We start from the raw sequence: 19,190 nt of genomic DNA on the forward strand, positions 1-19,190 counted from the left end.
AAAGGGAGATCTATACCTCAGTTCCTTATAACAGAATAAATTTAAGTTGGATCACAGATTTAAATATATAAAACAAAGCCATAAAAATTCCAGAAGAAATCATGAGATAGAATTCTCATCACATCAGGATAGGGAAGACCTTTTGAATTAATCGAATAGATTTTTAAAAGATTAATAAATTGGACAACTATACAAACATTTTGCAAGACTCACAACTACCAAAAAAGAAATAGGAAAAAATTGCAATGTATTATCTGAGAAAAGGGACTAATTTTTGTTATCTGTAAAGAGTCAGTGCAAATCAATTAGAAAAATACTAACATCCAAGATTAGCAAATAGCACCCACCCCCTGCAAAATGTACACTGACAGTTCAATGAAAGGGAAATAAAAACAGATCTTAAATCTATAAAATTTTTTCAAACTCACTCATAAGAGAAATGCCAATTAAAATTACACTATATTTCACATTTCATCTATCAAAGCTACATAGAAATCTTGACAGCACACTATGTGGCCTATGGGAAATAGATAATTTCATACATACTGGTGGGAGTATAAATTGGTAATTCTCATGGAGGGCAACCAGGCAAAACTGGCCTTTGACTCAGTTATTGTTTCTAGAAATTTAATCTGTAGATACTTGATATGTAAAAACAATGTATTACCATACCATAAGAGAAAAAGATTGAAAACACCATACCCCTACATCTACATGGTGGTGAATTTCTGCTGTATTTTATGCCCAGTGTAGATTAAATCATAACACAATCACTTTAAGGTGTTTCCCTGACTGCTCCAGCCCCATATTAAATTATGTTTACATTGATGACTTCATTTCCGTTAGCAGAAATTCCTGGAAGTTCAAAAAAGTAGATCGGGGTGGGGGGGCTATTTACTACTTTATCTCCCAAACCAAATGAAACCTCTACTACCTCACTGATAAAACATATAAGGTTTATGGTCATCAGTATGTTTTACGTAACGCTGATTGGTACGTTTTCTATTAAAAAAAAAAGTCCCAATTATTCTCAGGTTTGTATAAAAAAAAAAAGTCAAGAGTTTGAGCCCTTTAGATACCTAAATTGTACCTTCTGTTTCCTCTAATACTTCTTCTATTAGTTTTACATAAAAAACAACATTGTCCTTAATATCCTCCCTCTCTCTACATATGTATTTACAAATACAAAAACGAATGTAAAAATTCAGTAACTAAAGGGCTTTATATACACTAGAAATTAGTTGTTTACATTTGCTTAAGATGGTAGTTCCTTAATCACAACCACCTTAATTGGGAAGAATATGCTTAATTTTCAAAAGAATATATATGACGTGCACAACTTTCACACATTTTCTTAAAATACCCAGTTTCACCTATTTTTAAAAACTATTGTTAGTCAAGAAAGTACATAATCTTAATTTAGTACTACCCTTCATATAATCACAAAAAAGATAATTTGCTAAGAGCCTTTTCCCATTAAGAGATATGAATCCATATTCAAAATATTTTACTGCAAAAGATAATCTAACTTGAAGCAAAATGACATACATCGAGTTCAAAGAAAAAATCTTGTTCTTTGGATGCAATTTCATAATCTGCTCTTAAAGCCAGGTCATGGACTTTCAGACATTCTCCAAGATCCATTCTCTGGGTGGGGGGAGAAAAAACACACATATTATTAAAACAGAAAATATACTTTTTCAAAAATTCATTAACAACCACAATTCTCTTCAGAATAATGATTAAGTCATACAGATGTTTATTTATGGACTTTCAAATTACAAAATTTCACAGACAGGTATAAAACTTGGTGCCTGCATGGAATAACCCGCATGAATTCTGTCTACCAACAGATGGGAACCATGATCACTTGTGTACTTAAGAACACATGGACAAGGAAAAGCCTGTCAGAATCTGAGAAGAGCTTCTAGCTTTTATCTCAAAATATATTTCACTTGGCCCTTTAACACAGAAAGACAAAGTTAATTTAAAATCAAAGTAGGGCTTCCCTGGTGGTGCAGTGGTTAAGAATCTGCCTGCCAATGCAGGGGACACGGGTTCGACCCCTGGTCCGGGATGATCCCACATGCCACGGAGCAACTAAGCCCATGTGCCACAACTACTGACCCTGGGCTCTAGAACCCGCGAGCCACAACTACTGAGCCTGCGGGCCACAACTACTGAAGCCTCCGCACCTAGAGCCCGTGCTCCACAACTAGAGAAGCCACCACAATGAGAAACCCACACACCACAATGAAGAGTAGCCCCCGCTCGTCGCAACTAGAGAAAGCCTGCACACAGCAACGAAGACCCAACACAGCCAAATATAAATAAATAAACTAAACTAAAATCAGAAGAGCGAGCAAATCAAACTGCTGAATTATAGTCAATATTCTTTGAATAACATTCTAATTTTCAAATAAAGATGGAGTCCTCAAACAATAGACTGGTAATCTTGATATAGATTCCAGACAAGACTCCAGGTGAACTAGTAAAGAGATAATTTATTAAAACCCAATATAACTTCACAAAGAATAAGTATCTAGCCCCACTTTGATAAGCATATGTCAGGGAAATAAAATAAACACCAAGTAGATATTTATTTCAATAAGGAATCTACTAGGATCCTTCTACTTGAAATTCCAATTAGATATTATTTACCCAATTAGAGGCTTTTCTCATATCTAAGACAAAAATTTCTAAAATTCTGTCCACTTTTACATGTATCTGGGCAACTGATAAGATCTTTCATGAAATCCTTTTGGAAGCATACTGAACAGAAAAAAATGGGCTAGATGTAAAGATAATTACAGATGTGATTAAAGGTGATCAGAGCAAAGCAGAGATTTTCCAACTAGAGGTATGCTATCCCATCACTGGAATGTCACAGAATCTCTGGAAAGTTGGTGAAAGTGAATACAATAATTCAAAAAGGTATAGTAAATATTCCTTTTGTTTTTGTTACACAAATTATGCACAAAGTAAAACTACAACAAAACATTGCAGCAGTAAACATTGTCAGCCTTCAACTGACAGCTGAGTACCTAACTTGTGCCAAGCACTATGCCAGGTGCTTGGGACATAGCACCAAGTGATAAAAGATACAGTCTCCAACCTCATGGAGCTGACATTCTAGAAGAAGGGAAGCAAATAATAAACCATACTTGTGTCGCTGAACAAAGTTAAGTGATCTAATAAAACAGTAATGCTCCCATTACTGTGAGAGGCCACTTGGGATGAGGTCGCCAGAGAAGCCCTTTCTGAAGAGGATACATTTAAAATGGATCTAAAAAGTGAGAGGAAGCACACTAACCTTAGGGAAAGCCAAGAAAAGAGTGTTCGAGGTTTACAGAAGATTTAGAAAGCAGATCTTTAAGTAAATACATGCCAGCGTTACTCGGAGGGAACTTTCTAGTAGCAGGGGACAGGCCTCGAGTATCTACAGCACATAGGTCTGGGCCTTAGCTTTGTATATACTATCTAAAAATGACTTTGCCTATTTGACATGGTTGCCAACCACGTGGACATGTGTATAACAAAGGATATGATTATCAATTCTGTACAATATCCCAAGCTTTTTAAAAGGATGGTGAATTCACTGGATTAAGATTCAAAAATATTGATATACCAGATAAAATTTAGTGTGAAGGAATAAATATGAACTCCTACAGCTACATCTAAGAAGTCCAATTTACAAATAACTAGGTTATAAGCAAAAAATCTGACAAATTGAAAAACTTACTAGTCAAAAGTAAGGGTTATAGTGTGGCATGACTGAGATCAATTTATGTGATACGAAATTAACTTTCAGAATACAGTATGAGCAAAGTTGAGAAATCTCTTATTGAAGGCTGGTTTTAAAAGCAAACCCCTCTCCTCCAAAACACACACTGTTGTGTGCTAACACATTTCAAAAGTGGTATGAATAGGGCTTCCCTGGTGGCGCAGTGGTTGAGAGTCCGCCTGCCGATGCAGGGGACACGGGTTCGTGCCCCGGTCCGGGAAGATCCCACATGCCGAGGAGCGGCTGGGCCCGTGAGCCATGGCCGCTGAGCCTGCGCTCCACAACGGGAGAGGCCCACGTACCGCAAAAAAAAAAAAAGAAAAAAGTGATATGAATAAACAAGATAAAGTGTCTCAAAACAAAGCTATACAAAACAGCCAGAGAACGGATGTAATTAGCTGGAGAAGAATTAAGATGTGAAAAGTCAACTGAAGAACTTTTCAACATGAAGCAGAAACAGAGTGTATTATGGTCCCAAGGGACTCCAGAGAGTGGGACTTTAGTCCTCTCAACATAAGAAAATAACCTTCTAATAATCAGAGCTTTCCAAAGATGGAATAAGCTTTCTTGAGAGCTAGTTGCCAGATAACTGAGAGGTTCAAATACAGTTTAGACAACCATTTCTGTAGGGTAGTGAATAAAGAATTCAACCATCAGATAACTTTTATTCTTTCCTCCAACTCTGAGATCTTATGACTATCTTTAAAAAAGTTTCTCAATAAAACTATATTACCTCAGTTCTTAATTATGTAAAGGAATGATGGGAAAATATAAATAGACAATGTCCTCAAAGTTATCCTTTTGGAAATAATAAGGAATATTCACCACCATTATGAAAGTCCTCATCACACTAATGGTCTAAAGGGTCAGTGTTGCTGAGGATGAGGAGATTTTCCAGGCCCCATTGCTTACTCTCATTCATTAGTCCCTGGATTAACAAACTAAGGAGTTTTCCAGTGATAAGAAACAGCAACTGAAACTGTGTGGAAATTCAAAGCTGCTTATTAGGCAACATTTATTAAGAAAAAACTGCAGAAAAACATTTAACACTCTTTATAAGAAACATGCAGGAGGGCTTCCCTGGTGGCGCAGTGGTTCAGAGTCCGCCTCCCGATGCGGGGGACACGGATTTGTGTCCCCGTCTGGGAGGATCCCACGCGACGCGGAGCAGCTGGGCTCATGAGCCGTGGCCGCTGAGCCTGCGCGCCCGGAGCCTGTGCTCTGCGACAGGAGAGGCCGCGGCAGTGAGAGGCCCGCGTACCGCAAAAAAAAACAACCACCAACCATGCAGGAAAATAAGACAGGAATGAAAGAAGTTAATGGCAAAAAGAATGGTGTTACCCCCTTTGTTACACCAGCCTGTTGATTTCTTAATAATAATATCTTAATTAACATTAATCATTTCAACAATCCTATTTGCATATATTTCCACAGCTATAGTTGTTCATGCTATGCTTATTTCATAAAATGTTAAGACGTCATAATTGGAAATGCCTTTGATCCTGTGCAGCAGTTCTCAACCTAGACCCGGGGAGCTTTTAAATAATATCAGTGGAAGCTTCTGAAAACAGGCCCAAGCTCAACCCTCCAAAAACTGAATTGTAAAAGCCTCCCAGAAGTTTTTAATGTACAGTGTTGTGAACCACTCACTGATCCAGTTTTATTCCCATTCCACAGACAAAGGAACTGAAGGCCAGAAAGGCTGACTTCTTCAGGGTACTTATTAGGAAATCTGGTTAGCAGATTTCTAGTCTAACACCGCTTCCACTTTATTATGCTAGTTCCAATTATTTCAGTACTAACTCATCTTTTAATATTTTTAGTTGACATTCATCCCCCGTAACATCTAAAAAAGCTCTGCACACAGCAGATATTCAAAGCAGCCGTCTACTGCCTTTCCTTCAGTAATCTCCCTTATTTTTATCCTCTCCATAACTGTATTTCCAATCTGTTTTCAAAAACATATAAATTGCCTGTGTTTAACCTAAACATCTCTGTTGTCCACCCATATTATCCTTTGGCAGGAACTCCAGGCTTTCCTCAGTCTATCTTTAAATTTACATCACACAACCAACCAAAAGAAGAAACTACATGGGTCAAGAACAAAATGAACACCAAAAAATACCCAATTATATCCCTGTAGCAGAGGTGGAATTTTGGTGACAGGAGTAGAGCTGGGGGTAATATATGCCTTGGGGGGGGATTTACAGAAGGGAAAATATGAGCTCCAAAGGGATAAGGATTTTTTTCTATTTTATCCACTATGTACCTGGGCCTGTATACAGGTACACAAGAATGCTTAAATAAATATTTAATATTTGTTGAACGTACCAAACTAAGAAAAGAGAGCAGAGAAGAACACTGGCACAGGGGGCCCTGGACTTAACGAGCAAGGGTGGTCAAGACGCACCCCAGGACAAAACTTGTCTGAGCTCTGGAGGAGAAGGTCTTCTTAGCCTCTCCTTGGATTATCTTCTTTGTTGGAACTGCTTTCCTTCTAAGGTGTTTTGAGCTATTCTTCTCTGTTTTTTCCTATGTGCTCCTCTCCTCCAGGAGGAAAACTTACTTGGGCTTTTCACTGTGCTAGGCTATAAGCCTCTGCAGCTTTGGTCTCGTCTAGCTCACCAAAGTAGATCTGGTGGCCAAAGCTGTAGGAGCTAGAAGAGCCTAGTTAAAACGAAGACCCCCTACTCCGCGCCCCCCGCAATAGCCTCAGTGCTTATTTCTTCAGGGACCCAGCAGAACAGTAGGTGTAGCAAGGCAAATTTTCAGAATTCTAGATACTAGTCATCTATTTTCCTCTGTCCATAACATCATTACTAACCACTTATTCTGGCATCATGTCATGCACGTGAAGAGTATTTAAAATAAAAAGCCAAAATAAACTCAACAATTACCTGCCACTGTGAAAGTGAGTGAAGGGAAAGTATGCCGATGTTAATGCTCTCCGTGACCCTAGTCATCTGATTAAAAAGCCACCAGAGGGAACCATGATAGAACCACACCATGACTAAGCATGGACCAATTCTCAAAAGCCAAATCAAACCTGACTTCACCACTGATAGTGCAATGGTGCTTTGAACACTAAGTGCACAGATATTTCCTGCGGCTAGTGCTTCTCTTTTGAAATAGGTGAGCTTCAAACTGAACAAATTAAAATGTTTGGTTATTTATTTTAACTTAAAGTAACTATTTATGATGAAAGCCACAGGAAGACTTTTAAATTTAACAATTTACTTCAAATTCTTTCTGCAAATTTATTCTTGGTATTTCAATTAATGGACATCTAAATTCTTAGATTATTGGAAAAATGCTTATTTTTAATTGGATAAATTCAGTTCTGCATTTTGTCCTTTCCATCCTAAATCCTTTCCTCCATGAAGTTTTGACCAAATAACTATACCTACTTCTGATAACAGAATTCTCTTATAACCTCCCAACATTTTATATTATGTTTTACTACTTAATAAAGTTGACTTTTTAACTGTTCTTTTGAAGTTCCGAAGGTGACTATTATCTCCTCAAATGAACCCTAAGCATCACGAGGAAAATGGTTTATTTCTCTTATTTTTCCCTCATACACAGAAGATCAGGTTTGCACAACCCATGACTTAACCATTAAATAAACTTGACAGTTTGACTAAGGAATTCTACTTCTAGGAACTTGAGGAAACAAGTAAGTACACAAAGACAAATGAACAATAAAGTTTAACAAATGGTGTTTTTGATTTTTAAAATTAGAAACATTTTAAGAGCCTAGCAAAAGGGGTCTGATTAAATGAATTATGGAATAGCCATATAATAGATTACATAGCCATTAGAAACAACGTTCTTGATACTAAGTGGAGAAAAGAGAAGATGGCCAAGAAAGACATATAATAAAATGCCATTTTTGTAACTTCCGATACAGATATTGCTGTGAGGTTGAAGATTTTGTTTGAATTTTTTGACAGTGGTTGAATTAAATGTAATGAGCATATGTTATTCTTATAAGCAGAAAAATCAATGAAGCCACTTCAATTTTGGAGAAAAAAATTGAAGGAACAGAAGCATGTGGAAATTGAACATCAAAATCAACAAAATATTACGGTAGTGCAAATCAAAGGGTTAACTTAGCTAATGGCAGTTAATATGTTAATGAATATATCAGTGATAGAAACGTGACACAGTAACAGCTCCAAGTATCTGCAAATATTTTTGCTTTGTTATATGTTAGTACATTTGCTCAGTTCTGTGAGCTAGATCCTAAAGGGAATTACAAAAAGGTATGAGAATATTAATTCGTGCTATCAAGGAATTTATATTCGCAATGAAAAAAACAAGACATTAAACTAAAGCAACAGCAACAAATGTAAATAAAGATTACATACAAGGATTTCATTGCCATACTGCACACCAAAACCAAAACCAATTAACATATTAATAGTCACTGGGTAAGTAATTTAGGGAATAGCTATGTTGTGAAATAGTACATTGGCATTTAAAAAATGTAGACCGGGCTTCCCTGGTGGCGCAGCGGTTAGGAATCTGCCTACCAATGCAGGGGACACTGGTTCGAGCCCTGGTCCGGGAGGATCCCACTTGCTGCGGAGCAGCTGGGCCCATGTGCCACAACTACTAAGCCTGGGCTCTAGAGCCCGCAAACCACAACTACTGAGCCCACGTGCCACAATTACTGAAGCCTGTGCGCCTGGAGCCCATGCTCCGCAACAAGAGAAGCCACGACAATGGGAAGCCCACACACCACAACGAGGAGTAGCCCCAGCTCGTCGCAACTAGAGAAAGCCTACGCACAGCACCAAAGACCCGACACAGCCAAAAATAATATAAACAAATTAATTTATTAAATATATATATATATCTTTAAAATAAATTTTAAAACAATGTAGACCACTAATATGCAAGCTTCTCCAAGACAGGTGAGAAAAATTCAAAGATTCCATTTGTTAGAACACAGACACACATGCATGCACACACACTTGTAAAGGTAAAGAAAAAAAAAAAAAAAGGTACAGAAAGGACAGTGGAAGATGTACATTGAATTCTTAATAGGGTTTAGTCCTGGGAAGGTGGGGGATGATGAATAATGGGAAATATTCATGTTTTATGCTTTCTTCTCTTATACTCGAAGATTATATTGCCAAAATAATAAACAAAGTAAGACAGAGTAGGCACTGACCAACTCAGAAAATATCCCTTTACCTCTCATTATTCATTTAACTGAGAAATTCACTTAATCTCTCAGGACTTCTCTTTTCTCATGTACTTCAGGACTGCTATATGGATCAAATTACAGACTGACTAGATTTTAGAAGATTTTGAATGTGAATCAACACATGCAGAACTTACTCTGGACGAAGAGAAGAATGCAAGAATGCTCGACTACTTGGAAAGAAATATGACATGATAAAATCTGTTTCAGAAGCATTAACACCACACTACTGGTTGGACTAACATCCTTGTCAGACAGCAAGGAATATATAAGAATAGACAGCAATATTGGTAAAGCACTAAAAGGAATATATACATATACCAGCTGGAGAAAAAGTGAAACAAAACCATGACAGCAGGACAGAGAGCACAGGAAATACAAACCCCTAGCCTAGCATTTGAACCATTCCATATACTGTTCCAATGCCAATGCTATTTTCAAAATAAAACAAATCATCTACACTTTGACCTTCCTTCTTACATCTTCACTTTCTTCCTCCTCACATTTACAAAATCTCTCTTCCATCCATGGTCAGTCCCTGCTTCAAGACCCAGCTCAAGAAGCTTGCCTGGTGCTGCAGTGGTTAAGAATCCGCCTGCCAGTGCAGGGCACACAGGTTTGAGCCCTGGTCCGGGAAGATCCCACATGCCACGGAGCAACTAAGCCCATGCGCCACAACTACTGAAGCCCGCGCTCTGCAACAAGAGAAGCCACCACAATGAGAAGCCCGTGCACCACAAGGAAGAGTAGCCCCCCGCTCGCAGCAACAAAGACCCAACGCAGCCAAACATTAAATAAATAAATAAATAAATAAATAAATAAATAAGTGTGTGTGTGTGTGTGTGTGTGTGTGTGTGTGTGTGTGTGTATAAAGACCCAGCTCAAGAGCAAGAGAAAGCCTAGTATACTATGGAAGAAGCCTTGAAATAACAAAACCTGGATATGAGTTTCAGTTATGCCACTATTGTCTTAAAACAAAAATTAAGGTTTTTCTTTCCTAATTCCAATCCTGTCACTCAAAACTAACAAGTCAAACATGAGTGGTGGGTGAAGAGGAATGGGGCACACTGCGCATGCACAAAGTAGTTCCTGCTTTTCTACTACTTCCCAACTTCTTAACTGCCCATTCTCACTTGAATGTCCTTCCTCCAAGTTCACTTTTTCCTGAGTACATAAAGAAAAATATAGCTCTTCTTCTACCTTTTCTTAATGTATGTTTTTTTGAAGAATATAGTAGGAAATACCTTCTTACCCATTTCTAATCCTAGATATGCAAAGATAGCTAGTTAAAATTAAAACAAATGGCCTTGCCCCACAAAGACTATTCTAATTGAGGAGAGGAAGAACATATATAAATAAGAGAAAACAAGTGCACACTCGGTAGTATGGAAGGCAGGTGCTACACGGGGGTTCAGAGGAATTGTGTGTAGTAAGCCAGGCAGGATTTAAGTTTGTACAGAAAGGTTATTCCAGGCAGAGAAATGGAGATAGGCAAAAATGAGCATGCTGGGCAAGGAGAGTAGTGAGACAACAGTGAATAAATCAGTCTGGGGCTTCCCTGGTGGCGCAGTGGTTGAGAGTCCGCCTGCCGATGCAGGGGACGCAGGTTCGTTCCCCGTCCGGGAAGATCACACATGCCACAGGGCGGCTGGGCCCGTGAGCCATGGCCGCTGAGCCTCTGCTCCGCAACAGGAGAGGCCACAGCAGTGAGAGGCCCGCGTAACGCAAAATAAACAAATAAATCAGTCTGGTCAAAACAGAGGACCAAACTGATTTATTCATTCAAGGGAGAGAGAGACCTACTAAAGATTTTAGATTTTGACCATATAAATAACAGGGAACCACCAAAAGTTTCTGTGTGGAGGCAACATATGATAAATTCATTTCCACTCAGGAATGACTGGCTTCTTTTCTTCACATTTAGATCTCTTCAAATGTCATTTCACCAAAAAAAGTTTTCTCCACTCACTGTCAGTGTAGCCCCTTGTCTCAGACCTAAGCCCACTGTCTCAGACTTAACTACACATTTTTGTCACAGCACTTAACATCATGCCTGAAATCACATTATTTCTTTTCACACTTGGTTGTGAAAGAACATTAGAATGTAAGCCCCCATCACTAAAACAGAAATCCCTGTCCACTTCTGTATCCCCAGCATTGCACATGGCACATAGTAGGTCCTCAATAAGTATTTAAGTGAATAAATGAATGAATGCTGATCTCAGCAATTAGCAACACTCTCAGAGAGATAAATCACTTCTTGAAGGGGAATTTTTTTAACTTTTACTGTGAATTCTCTTTACTTTTTCCATTTAGCCCTCATTAATCTGATACCTCTTGCTTGCCCTTTCCTATTTCTTTCTCTGCTTAATTCCATTATTACCTAAATTTCATTACTGCAAACACTTATAATAAATACCAAAAAGGGGGGGGACACATAAAAACCTACCTGAATTTGGATATTTTACAAATTACATTATCCAATACATCAACATATATGCTTATATTTTTTGACCCTGTAGACCAAAAACGTCTATGGGGTAATATATATTCAAGATGTTTTATTCAATATAGGTAAACACCAAATGCTTTAAAAAGATCCCTTCGTGAGTAACTATCATCAAATTACTGGATTGGCCAAAAAGTTCGTTCAGGTTTTTCCGTAAGATCTTACTGGAAAACCCTAACAATCTTAAAGAAAAACCCAAACAAACTTTTTGGCCAACCCAACAGAAAGGATTATACTAAGTCATTTGATCTTGCCACCTGCACATCAAGACAGAATGCATCACATTTAAAAAAATACTTCCAGTGATAAGACAGTCCATGACTTTGCTTGATGTTTGTGGTTAATCACCTGTGTAATAAAAATGTTTCAAGTTTTTGGTTCTTACCATATGTTTGCTCTGTGTTCATTGTCTACATCTTCCAAATGATGCATTTATAACTCTATCCCACCTTTCTCAATGAATAGCCTCAGAAAACACACTAGTTTCTTCAGAGTTGTTTAAAATGCAGTTTATAAAACTGTGCCTGTCTCCAAAAAAGATCTAGAGAGTTCAGGGACTACTAAGTGATCATTCCTGGTTCTTAGGTAATAAGCATTTATTGAGAATCATTGTACAGAAAAACAAATGTGTGGGAATTCCCCGTCGGTCCAGTGATTAGGACTCTGCACTCTCACTGTCGAGGGCCCAGGTTCAATCCCTGGTTGGGGAACCCACAAGCTGCCATGGCGTGGCCAAAAAAAAAAAAAAAAAGAGAGAGAGAGAGAGAGAGAAATAAATGTGACAGTGAAACATGCTGACAAAGTATCAAGGCTATGAAAAACAACCTGCTTGAACAATGACTTCCAGACCTCACTCTGCTTTGCTTGGAAATTATTGGTCTTTGCTACTCTGTAATGTTTCAAGAGTCATCCTAAATGACAGGTCCAAGATTTAAGATCCACTTCAAAAAACAACAGGGGGTTTCCCTGGTGGCACAGTGGTTAAGAATCCACCTGCCGGGCTTCCCTGGTGGCGCAGTGGTTGAGAGTCCGCCTGCCGATGCGGGGGACGCGGGTTCGTGCTCCAGTCCGGGAGGATCCCACGTGCCGCGGAGCAGCTGGGCCCATGAGCCATGGCCGCTGAGCCTGCGCGTCCAGAGGCTGTGCTCCGCGATGGGAGAGGCCACAGCAGTGAGAGGCCCACATACCGAAAAAAAAAAAGAATCCACCTGCCAATGCAGGGGAGACGGCTGCAAGCCCTGGTCCGGGAAGATCCCACATGCCATGGTGCAACTAAGCCCGTGTGCCACAACTACTGAGCCTGTGCTCTAGAGCCCGCGAGCCACAACTACTGAAGCCCGCGTGCCTAGAGCCTGTGCTCTGCAACAAGAGAAGCCACTTCAATGAAAAGCCCGCACACCGCAACAAAGAGTAGCCCCCGCTCGCCACAACTAGAGAAAGCCCGCACGCAGCAACAAAGACCCAATGCAGCCAAAACAAAACAAATAAAAAACAAAAACAAAGCCAAAACAAACAGCAGGACAGAGGACATACGTAATTATAAATGAAATAAGGTAGCTGTGTGTAAAATATTTACTGAAGCTGGCATACAGGTACATGAAGTTCATTATACAACAACTCTACTTTTACTTATAGTTGAAATTTTCTATTAATGAAGTTTAAAAAGACTCCTCGGGCTTCCCTAGTGGCGCAGTGGTTGAGAGTCCGCCTGCCGATGCAGGGGACATGGGTTCGTGCCCCGGTCCGGGAAGATCCCACATGCCGCGGAGCAGCTGGGCCCGTGAGCCATGGCCGCTGAGCGTGCGCATCCGGAGCCTGTGCTCCGCAACAGGAGAGGCCACAACAGTGAGAGGCCCGCGTACCACAAAAAAAAAAGAAAAAAAGATTCCTCAAACTGATTCAATATTACAGAATAAAAATTAGAGTAAAATTAACTTGTATTTGATCTACAAAGACTGGACATCAGCACAATAATTCATCTTATTTACATGTATGTATATTTGTATTTAACCATTAATCCAAGTCACGGACAAACATGCTGACCAACTTCAATTAGAGACAGACTAAACTAGAACAAGATTCTAGAACACATGGTCTCTGGGTCCCCTTAAAAAAATCACTTCCATAAGCCTGAAGTATATTAACTTATTTTAAGAATATGAAATTAATGACTGCAAGATTATTCTCAATAACAGAAAAAGGTTATTTCCCAAGGACAGAAGTACCCCAAGTTGAACAGCTCAGGGTATTCATGTGTCAATTTGCCAACAATACTCCAAATTATATACAGGACTGGGTTTTTAAAGTTTAACAGTAAAGCTCTAATTATTCACTGGGAAGCTCTTAATACGCCTCTGATTTCCTAAGCACCAAATGTATTTTTGGTTTACTGCTTGTTAAAGGGATGCGTATTTTTGTAAGAAACCAAGAATAAAATATAAGCAGCAAATCTGATTAATATAAGGACACTTCAAAATCCAGATCTGGTAAAAACCTGGGCTATCTGGCAGTTTTGCAAATTTGGAAGCTCTAGAAGTTGACGGTCATAGAAATTAAAAAAAAAAAAAAATTCAAGCCAGTCATCTGGGCCAATGTTTTGTTTTCTTTCTTTTTTTTTTAAATTTTGGCCATGCCATGGCAGCTTCTGGGATCTCAGTTCCCTGAACAGGGATTAAATTAAACCTGGGCCACAGCAGTCAACGTGCCGAATCCTAACCACTAGACCACCTGGGCTAATGTTAAAAACACTTGTTTAAAAACGCCTAAGTATCCCAAAACAAACCCTTTCCGGAGAAGAGGTTATGAGTTTAAACTGTCTATAGACGAATTTTCTCACATCTGCATGTGAAACCACTGCTGTCATGTTTTGATACACAACTCAATATCAAGATACTCTACAGGGCTTCCCTGGTGGCACAGTGGTTGAGAGTCTGCCTGCCGATGCTGGGGACGCGGGTTCATGCCCCGGTCCGGGAGGATCCCACATGCCGCGGAGCGGCTGGGCCCGTGAGCCACGGCCGCTGAGCCTGCGCGCCCGGAGCCTGTGCTCCGCAACGGGAGAGACCACAACAGTGAGAGGCCCACGTAACGCAAAAAAAAAAAAAAAAAAGAATACCCTCCAGCTCCTTATCTGTTAGAAGGTAATACTTTTTCCACAGTCATTAATTTTTGAAACTCAAAGTTAGTTTTTGGAACATTTATTTCACTTTCTACTTCTGGGTGATTGATTATTCATTTAACACAATGGAGGGACACCATTCTAGATGCTGGGGATATAGCAGTGAACAAAATGCCCTTGCCCTTACTATGAAACTTATATTCTACTGAGTGGCTGAGAAAATTCTGTGCAGGTTTAGTTCTTATCACTTATTCTGCTTCTCTAAACTTTCATGGCTCCTTTAAATTTGTACTATCAAAGAGACTTCAGCAGTTTTAAAGTTCAGGTTTGTAGGTATCCAAGGAATTGATTATAACCAGGCCTTAAAAGAAAGCGTTAGAGAAACAATAAAGGAGTTTCAATTAATAAAAACTTCATTTTGGATAAAACCCAGAAGCTACTGGGGACACCGTAAAATCAACTCAGGATTTTTGACAACCAATAAATACTCCCATCCAATCACTTCCAAAGGCAGATAAAATTTTACTATATTCCTGTCCCTAAGTATTTCACAATATCAGCTTTTCTTAAATTTTATTTCAGAGCTGCAGACTGTCTTTATAAAAACAAAATGTCATGGAAAAATCCCTGTATTTAAAATGTGTAAAAATTCCCATCAAAATAGGAAAGACTGGCCTGTCCCCAGGTCCTCAGTGAATGAGGTACCTCTAAGGACATTTCAGAAACTTCTTAAAGTCACTGTCTTAGGTAACTGTGTTATCTAAAACAACTAACAACACAACAAAAAACATTTAAAAAAGTATTCGGATTAAAATAACCCTAAGATTCCTGTGTGGTATAATATACTGTGATTCTTTGTGAGACATCTGACAAAGACAATTTCTCTGAACCTTAATTTTTCTATCTATATAAAATGATGGCCAGGGCTTCCCTGGTGGCGCAGTGGTTGAGAGTCCGCCTGCCAATGCAGGGGACACAGGTTCATACCCGGGTCCAGGAAGTTCCCACATGCCGCGAAGCGGCTGGTCCCGTGAGCCATGGCCACTAAGCCTGTGAGTCCAGAGCCTGTGCTCCGCAACGGGAGAGGCCACAACCGTGAGAGGCCCGCGTACCGCAAAAAACAAAAAAGACGCAGGCATAGAGAATGGACTTGAGGACACGGGGAGGGGGAAGGGTAAGCTGGGACGAAGTAAGAGAGTGGCATGGACTTAAATATACTACCAAATGTAAAACATATAGCTAGTGGGAAGCAGCTGCATAGCACAGGGAGATCGGCTCAGTGCTTTGTGGCCACCTAGAGGGATGGGACAGGGAGGGTGGGAGGGAGACGTAAGAGGGAGGAGATATGGGGATGTATGTATATGTATAGCTGATTCACTTTGTTATAAAGCAGAAACTAACACACCATTGTAAAGCAATTATACTCCAATAAAGATGTTAAAAAAAAAAATGATGGCCTTACACTAGAAAACATGATGGCCTGTCAACACTAAAATTATACTATGATGAAGGCTATAAGAATTAGTAGTGGCCACTTCTGAATTTAGGATAGATGCATTATGAGAGTATATATTTCCATCTCTGCAGATCTTAATCTCAAGTTTCTGCTTTAGATTTAATGCCTTCTGTAAATTATTACTATCATATATCCTTTTCCTAGATCACTAGGAACTAGATGGAAAGATTTTTTTTTAAGCACGTCAATATACTTATCTTTCCTTAGGGAATATATGTGCCAGAAATAATGTGGTTCATTTTTGGGGGGGGGCAGGGGGACAACTGTACTTAGGTTTTTTGTTTTGCCTAAATCTGAAAGGGGATGCTGTCTACTTTCTGCATGGTAAATAGAAGAGGGAGAAAACTAATTGTTCCAAAGGAGGAGAAGAGTGAGACTAAAACAAAAAATTCTGGATGAACAGGAAAATAATCCATACCTTTGAAATACAAAAACTTCCTAATTATAGAAATATTCATGCTTCTTATAAAAACCATAATCTAAAGATACATATACACACAATTATTTTGATTCTCTGTTCTACATTTTACCTCCTCTAGTTAATTTGTTAGCTTAAGAGTCAGTTATAGCAGAATAACCTACATGGGAAAAGAATCTGAAAAAGAATGGATATACATATAACTGAATCATTTTGCTGTACACCTGAAACTAACACATTGTAAATCAACTATACTCCAATATAAAATTAAAAAAAAAAAGTTAGTTATACCAGAGTACCAGACTAAAGAATGGTAAAATGTTACAGGGGCATTTTCATCAAGCTGAATTCCAGGAACTTCCCTAGTGGCACAGTGGTTGGGAATCCGCCTGCCAATTCAGGGGACAAGGGTTCTATCTCTGGTCCGGGAAGATCCCACATGCCGCAGAGCAACTAAGCCCGTGCGCCACAACTACTGAGCCCGTGAACCACAACTACCGAAGCCTGCACGCCTAAAGCCCATGCTCTGCAACAAGAGAAGCCACCGCAATGAGAAGCCTGCACACCACAATGAAGAGTAGCCCCCACTCACCGCAACTAGAGAAAGCCTGCAAGCAGCGATGAAGACCCAACGCAGCCAAACATAAATAAATAAAGGTAAATAAATTTATTTAAAAAAAAAGCTGAATTCCAAAAATATTCCATACTGTCAGTTACGAGTATATTTTTAGAAACGATACTCTTCATCTCCAAGTGCTCGGTATAAAGTTCAACCTTTTTATAATAATAATAAGCCAAAGAATATATTTCTGTGTATTATTCTGCTAAATAATCCAGAATATTGATGAGTCATATTCTGCTGGAAGTGACAGATCTGAGGAACAAGGTCTGGAAAACTAAAGGGCAACCTTCAGTTACACAACAAAGAAAAAGCATTATAAAAAGTTACAATTTAGTTCTTTTCATCCTTGATCTAACATCAAAAATAAATAAATAAACAAGCATCTTCAACACACAGAAGTGTGAACTATTAGATTCCGTGCCAGAACAGCGTGTGTTCTACAGAGACTGGATGCTAAAGAAGTCTGAGCTCTGTAATTACAAACCATTTGTACATAGGATAAACTTATAAATAGCCCTTTTTAGTAATAAGGGTCATGAGAAAGTCACTCTGTGGATGATTTCAAGTTCTCAAGGACATCACACTGTGACAACCTTGGACTCTTACAAAGTCCTAGAGCCAGCCCTTAAAACTCTGCTTAAGAGGTTCACAACCACTTAACCCCATCCTTACATATGACAATCTCTTGCCTATTAAGATGACAAAAAGGAGATATTTCTCATACAGAGTTTCCCTGGCAAGTGCCTTTCCAAGGGCTTTCCTTAACTGTTTTTCATGTGATCCAAGACACCATCAATTTTAAGCCTCATCATTAAATTCTGTACTATAAGAAAAATGTTACAAATTAAAATAGTGTTTTTCTATCATCAATTTTAAGATGCATATTTCAGAGATATTAAAATTTGAAAAAATGTGCTTCTTACAAATCCACCAGCAAGAATTTTATAAGAAGGAAAGTCCAAGACCAACACTAATCCTTTTTATTTAACTTGATGAAGGATTAAGTATTACCTACAGAGTAGAAAACATGTTGAATAAAACTATAGCTCAGAAAATTTGGGTTTGGTTCCAGTTTTACCTTAAATCAATACAACTAAATAATTCTGAATAAATCACTTTACTGTCATTAAGGCTAACTATGGAACATACACCCAAAAGAATTATTTTGAAAAATAAATGAATGTGACTGCACTGTATACATTATAGAATGTAAAAGTACAATTGTGATGGCAGATTTTTTTCATTATTATTAATGCCACACCTGAAGAATATAATAATATGTCAAAGTCTTGCTACGGCTGGTTTTAAAGTACTAAAATTTAAATTCTGCCATTTTATCAATTAATCTTATCCTCAAAATTCATTTGAAGTGATAATTTAGCCTTAAATATCATTAAATGTTAAATTCAATAATAAATGTGAAGAATCAAATAATACTACAGATAATTACTAATATTATAGATTTCAACTGTATTATAGCAGAGTAGAAAATATTTTAATTATGGAAATTCTAAAGAGCAGATATGAGGGTTAATTATCTGTCACAGTCCTAATTCAAGTGCTCAGAAACTGGATGTCTTCCCTTTCAATACTATACTTAAAAAAATTTAAGTATTACATATTTTTTAAATGTTAGCTCTTCTATTCCTTTTAACATAATATAGTTTCGACAGTCTTCACTATTGGAAAAAGTGGTGTTTTCGATCAAAAATGCCTTGATACTTATGTATTTGGGGTATTTAACTCCTCCTATCAGGAAGAAACCACTCTTTAAGACTCTGAGCTTCCACTTCAGGGTGCACGGGTTCCATGCCTGGTTAGGGAACTAAGATCCCACATGCCACGTGGCACGGCCAAAAAAAAAGAAGAAACCACTAATTTAGACATCTTTAATTAAGGGAACTCATTGCTTCTGCAAATGGAAGTTTGAAATCTTTTCTTCATTTCAGACAAATGACAAAGTCAGCTAAATATTTAGGCCCTACCAGCCCTCCTCTGCTATCCTTGTGAA

General features: G+C 38.6%; 1 protein-coding gene across 21 annotated transcripts in view; it reads right to left on the minus strand.

The window, feature by feature from the left end:
- The window catches only part of LOC116759035 (putative RNA-binding protein Luc7-like 2), a 57,168-nt gene that overhangs the window by 22,044 nt on the left and 15,934 nt on the right, over nucleotides 1–19,190 (minus strand). For all 21 annotated transcript variants that reach the window (XR_004351342.1, XM_032642262.1, XM_032642270.1 and 18 more), the window contains one exon: nucleotides 1,549–1,647. Coding sequence is in view for 20 of the 21 variants with exons in the window: in XM_032642262.1 (XP_032498153.1) it covers nucleotides 1,549–1,647 (99 nt within the window). In the remaining variant the exon portion in view is untranslated. The remainder of the gene's footprint in view (nucleotides 1–1,548; nucleotides 1,648–19,190) is intronic.

This window comes from Phocoena sinus, chromosome 9, assembly GCF_008692025.1.
Source record: "Phocoena sinus isolate mPhoSin1 chromosome 9, mPhoSin1.pri, whole genome shotgun sequence".
In the NCBI taxonomy this organism is placed as follows: Eukaryota; Metazoa; Chordata; class Mammalia; order Artiodactyla; family Phocoenidae; genus Phocoena; species Phocoena sinus.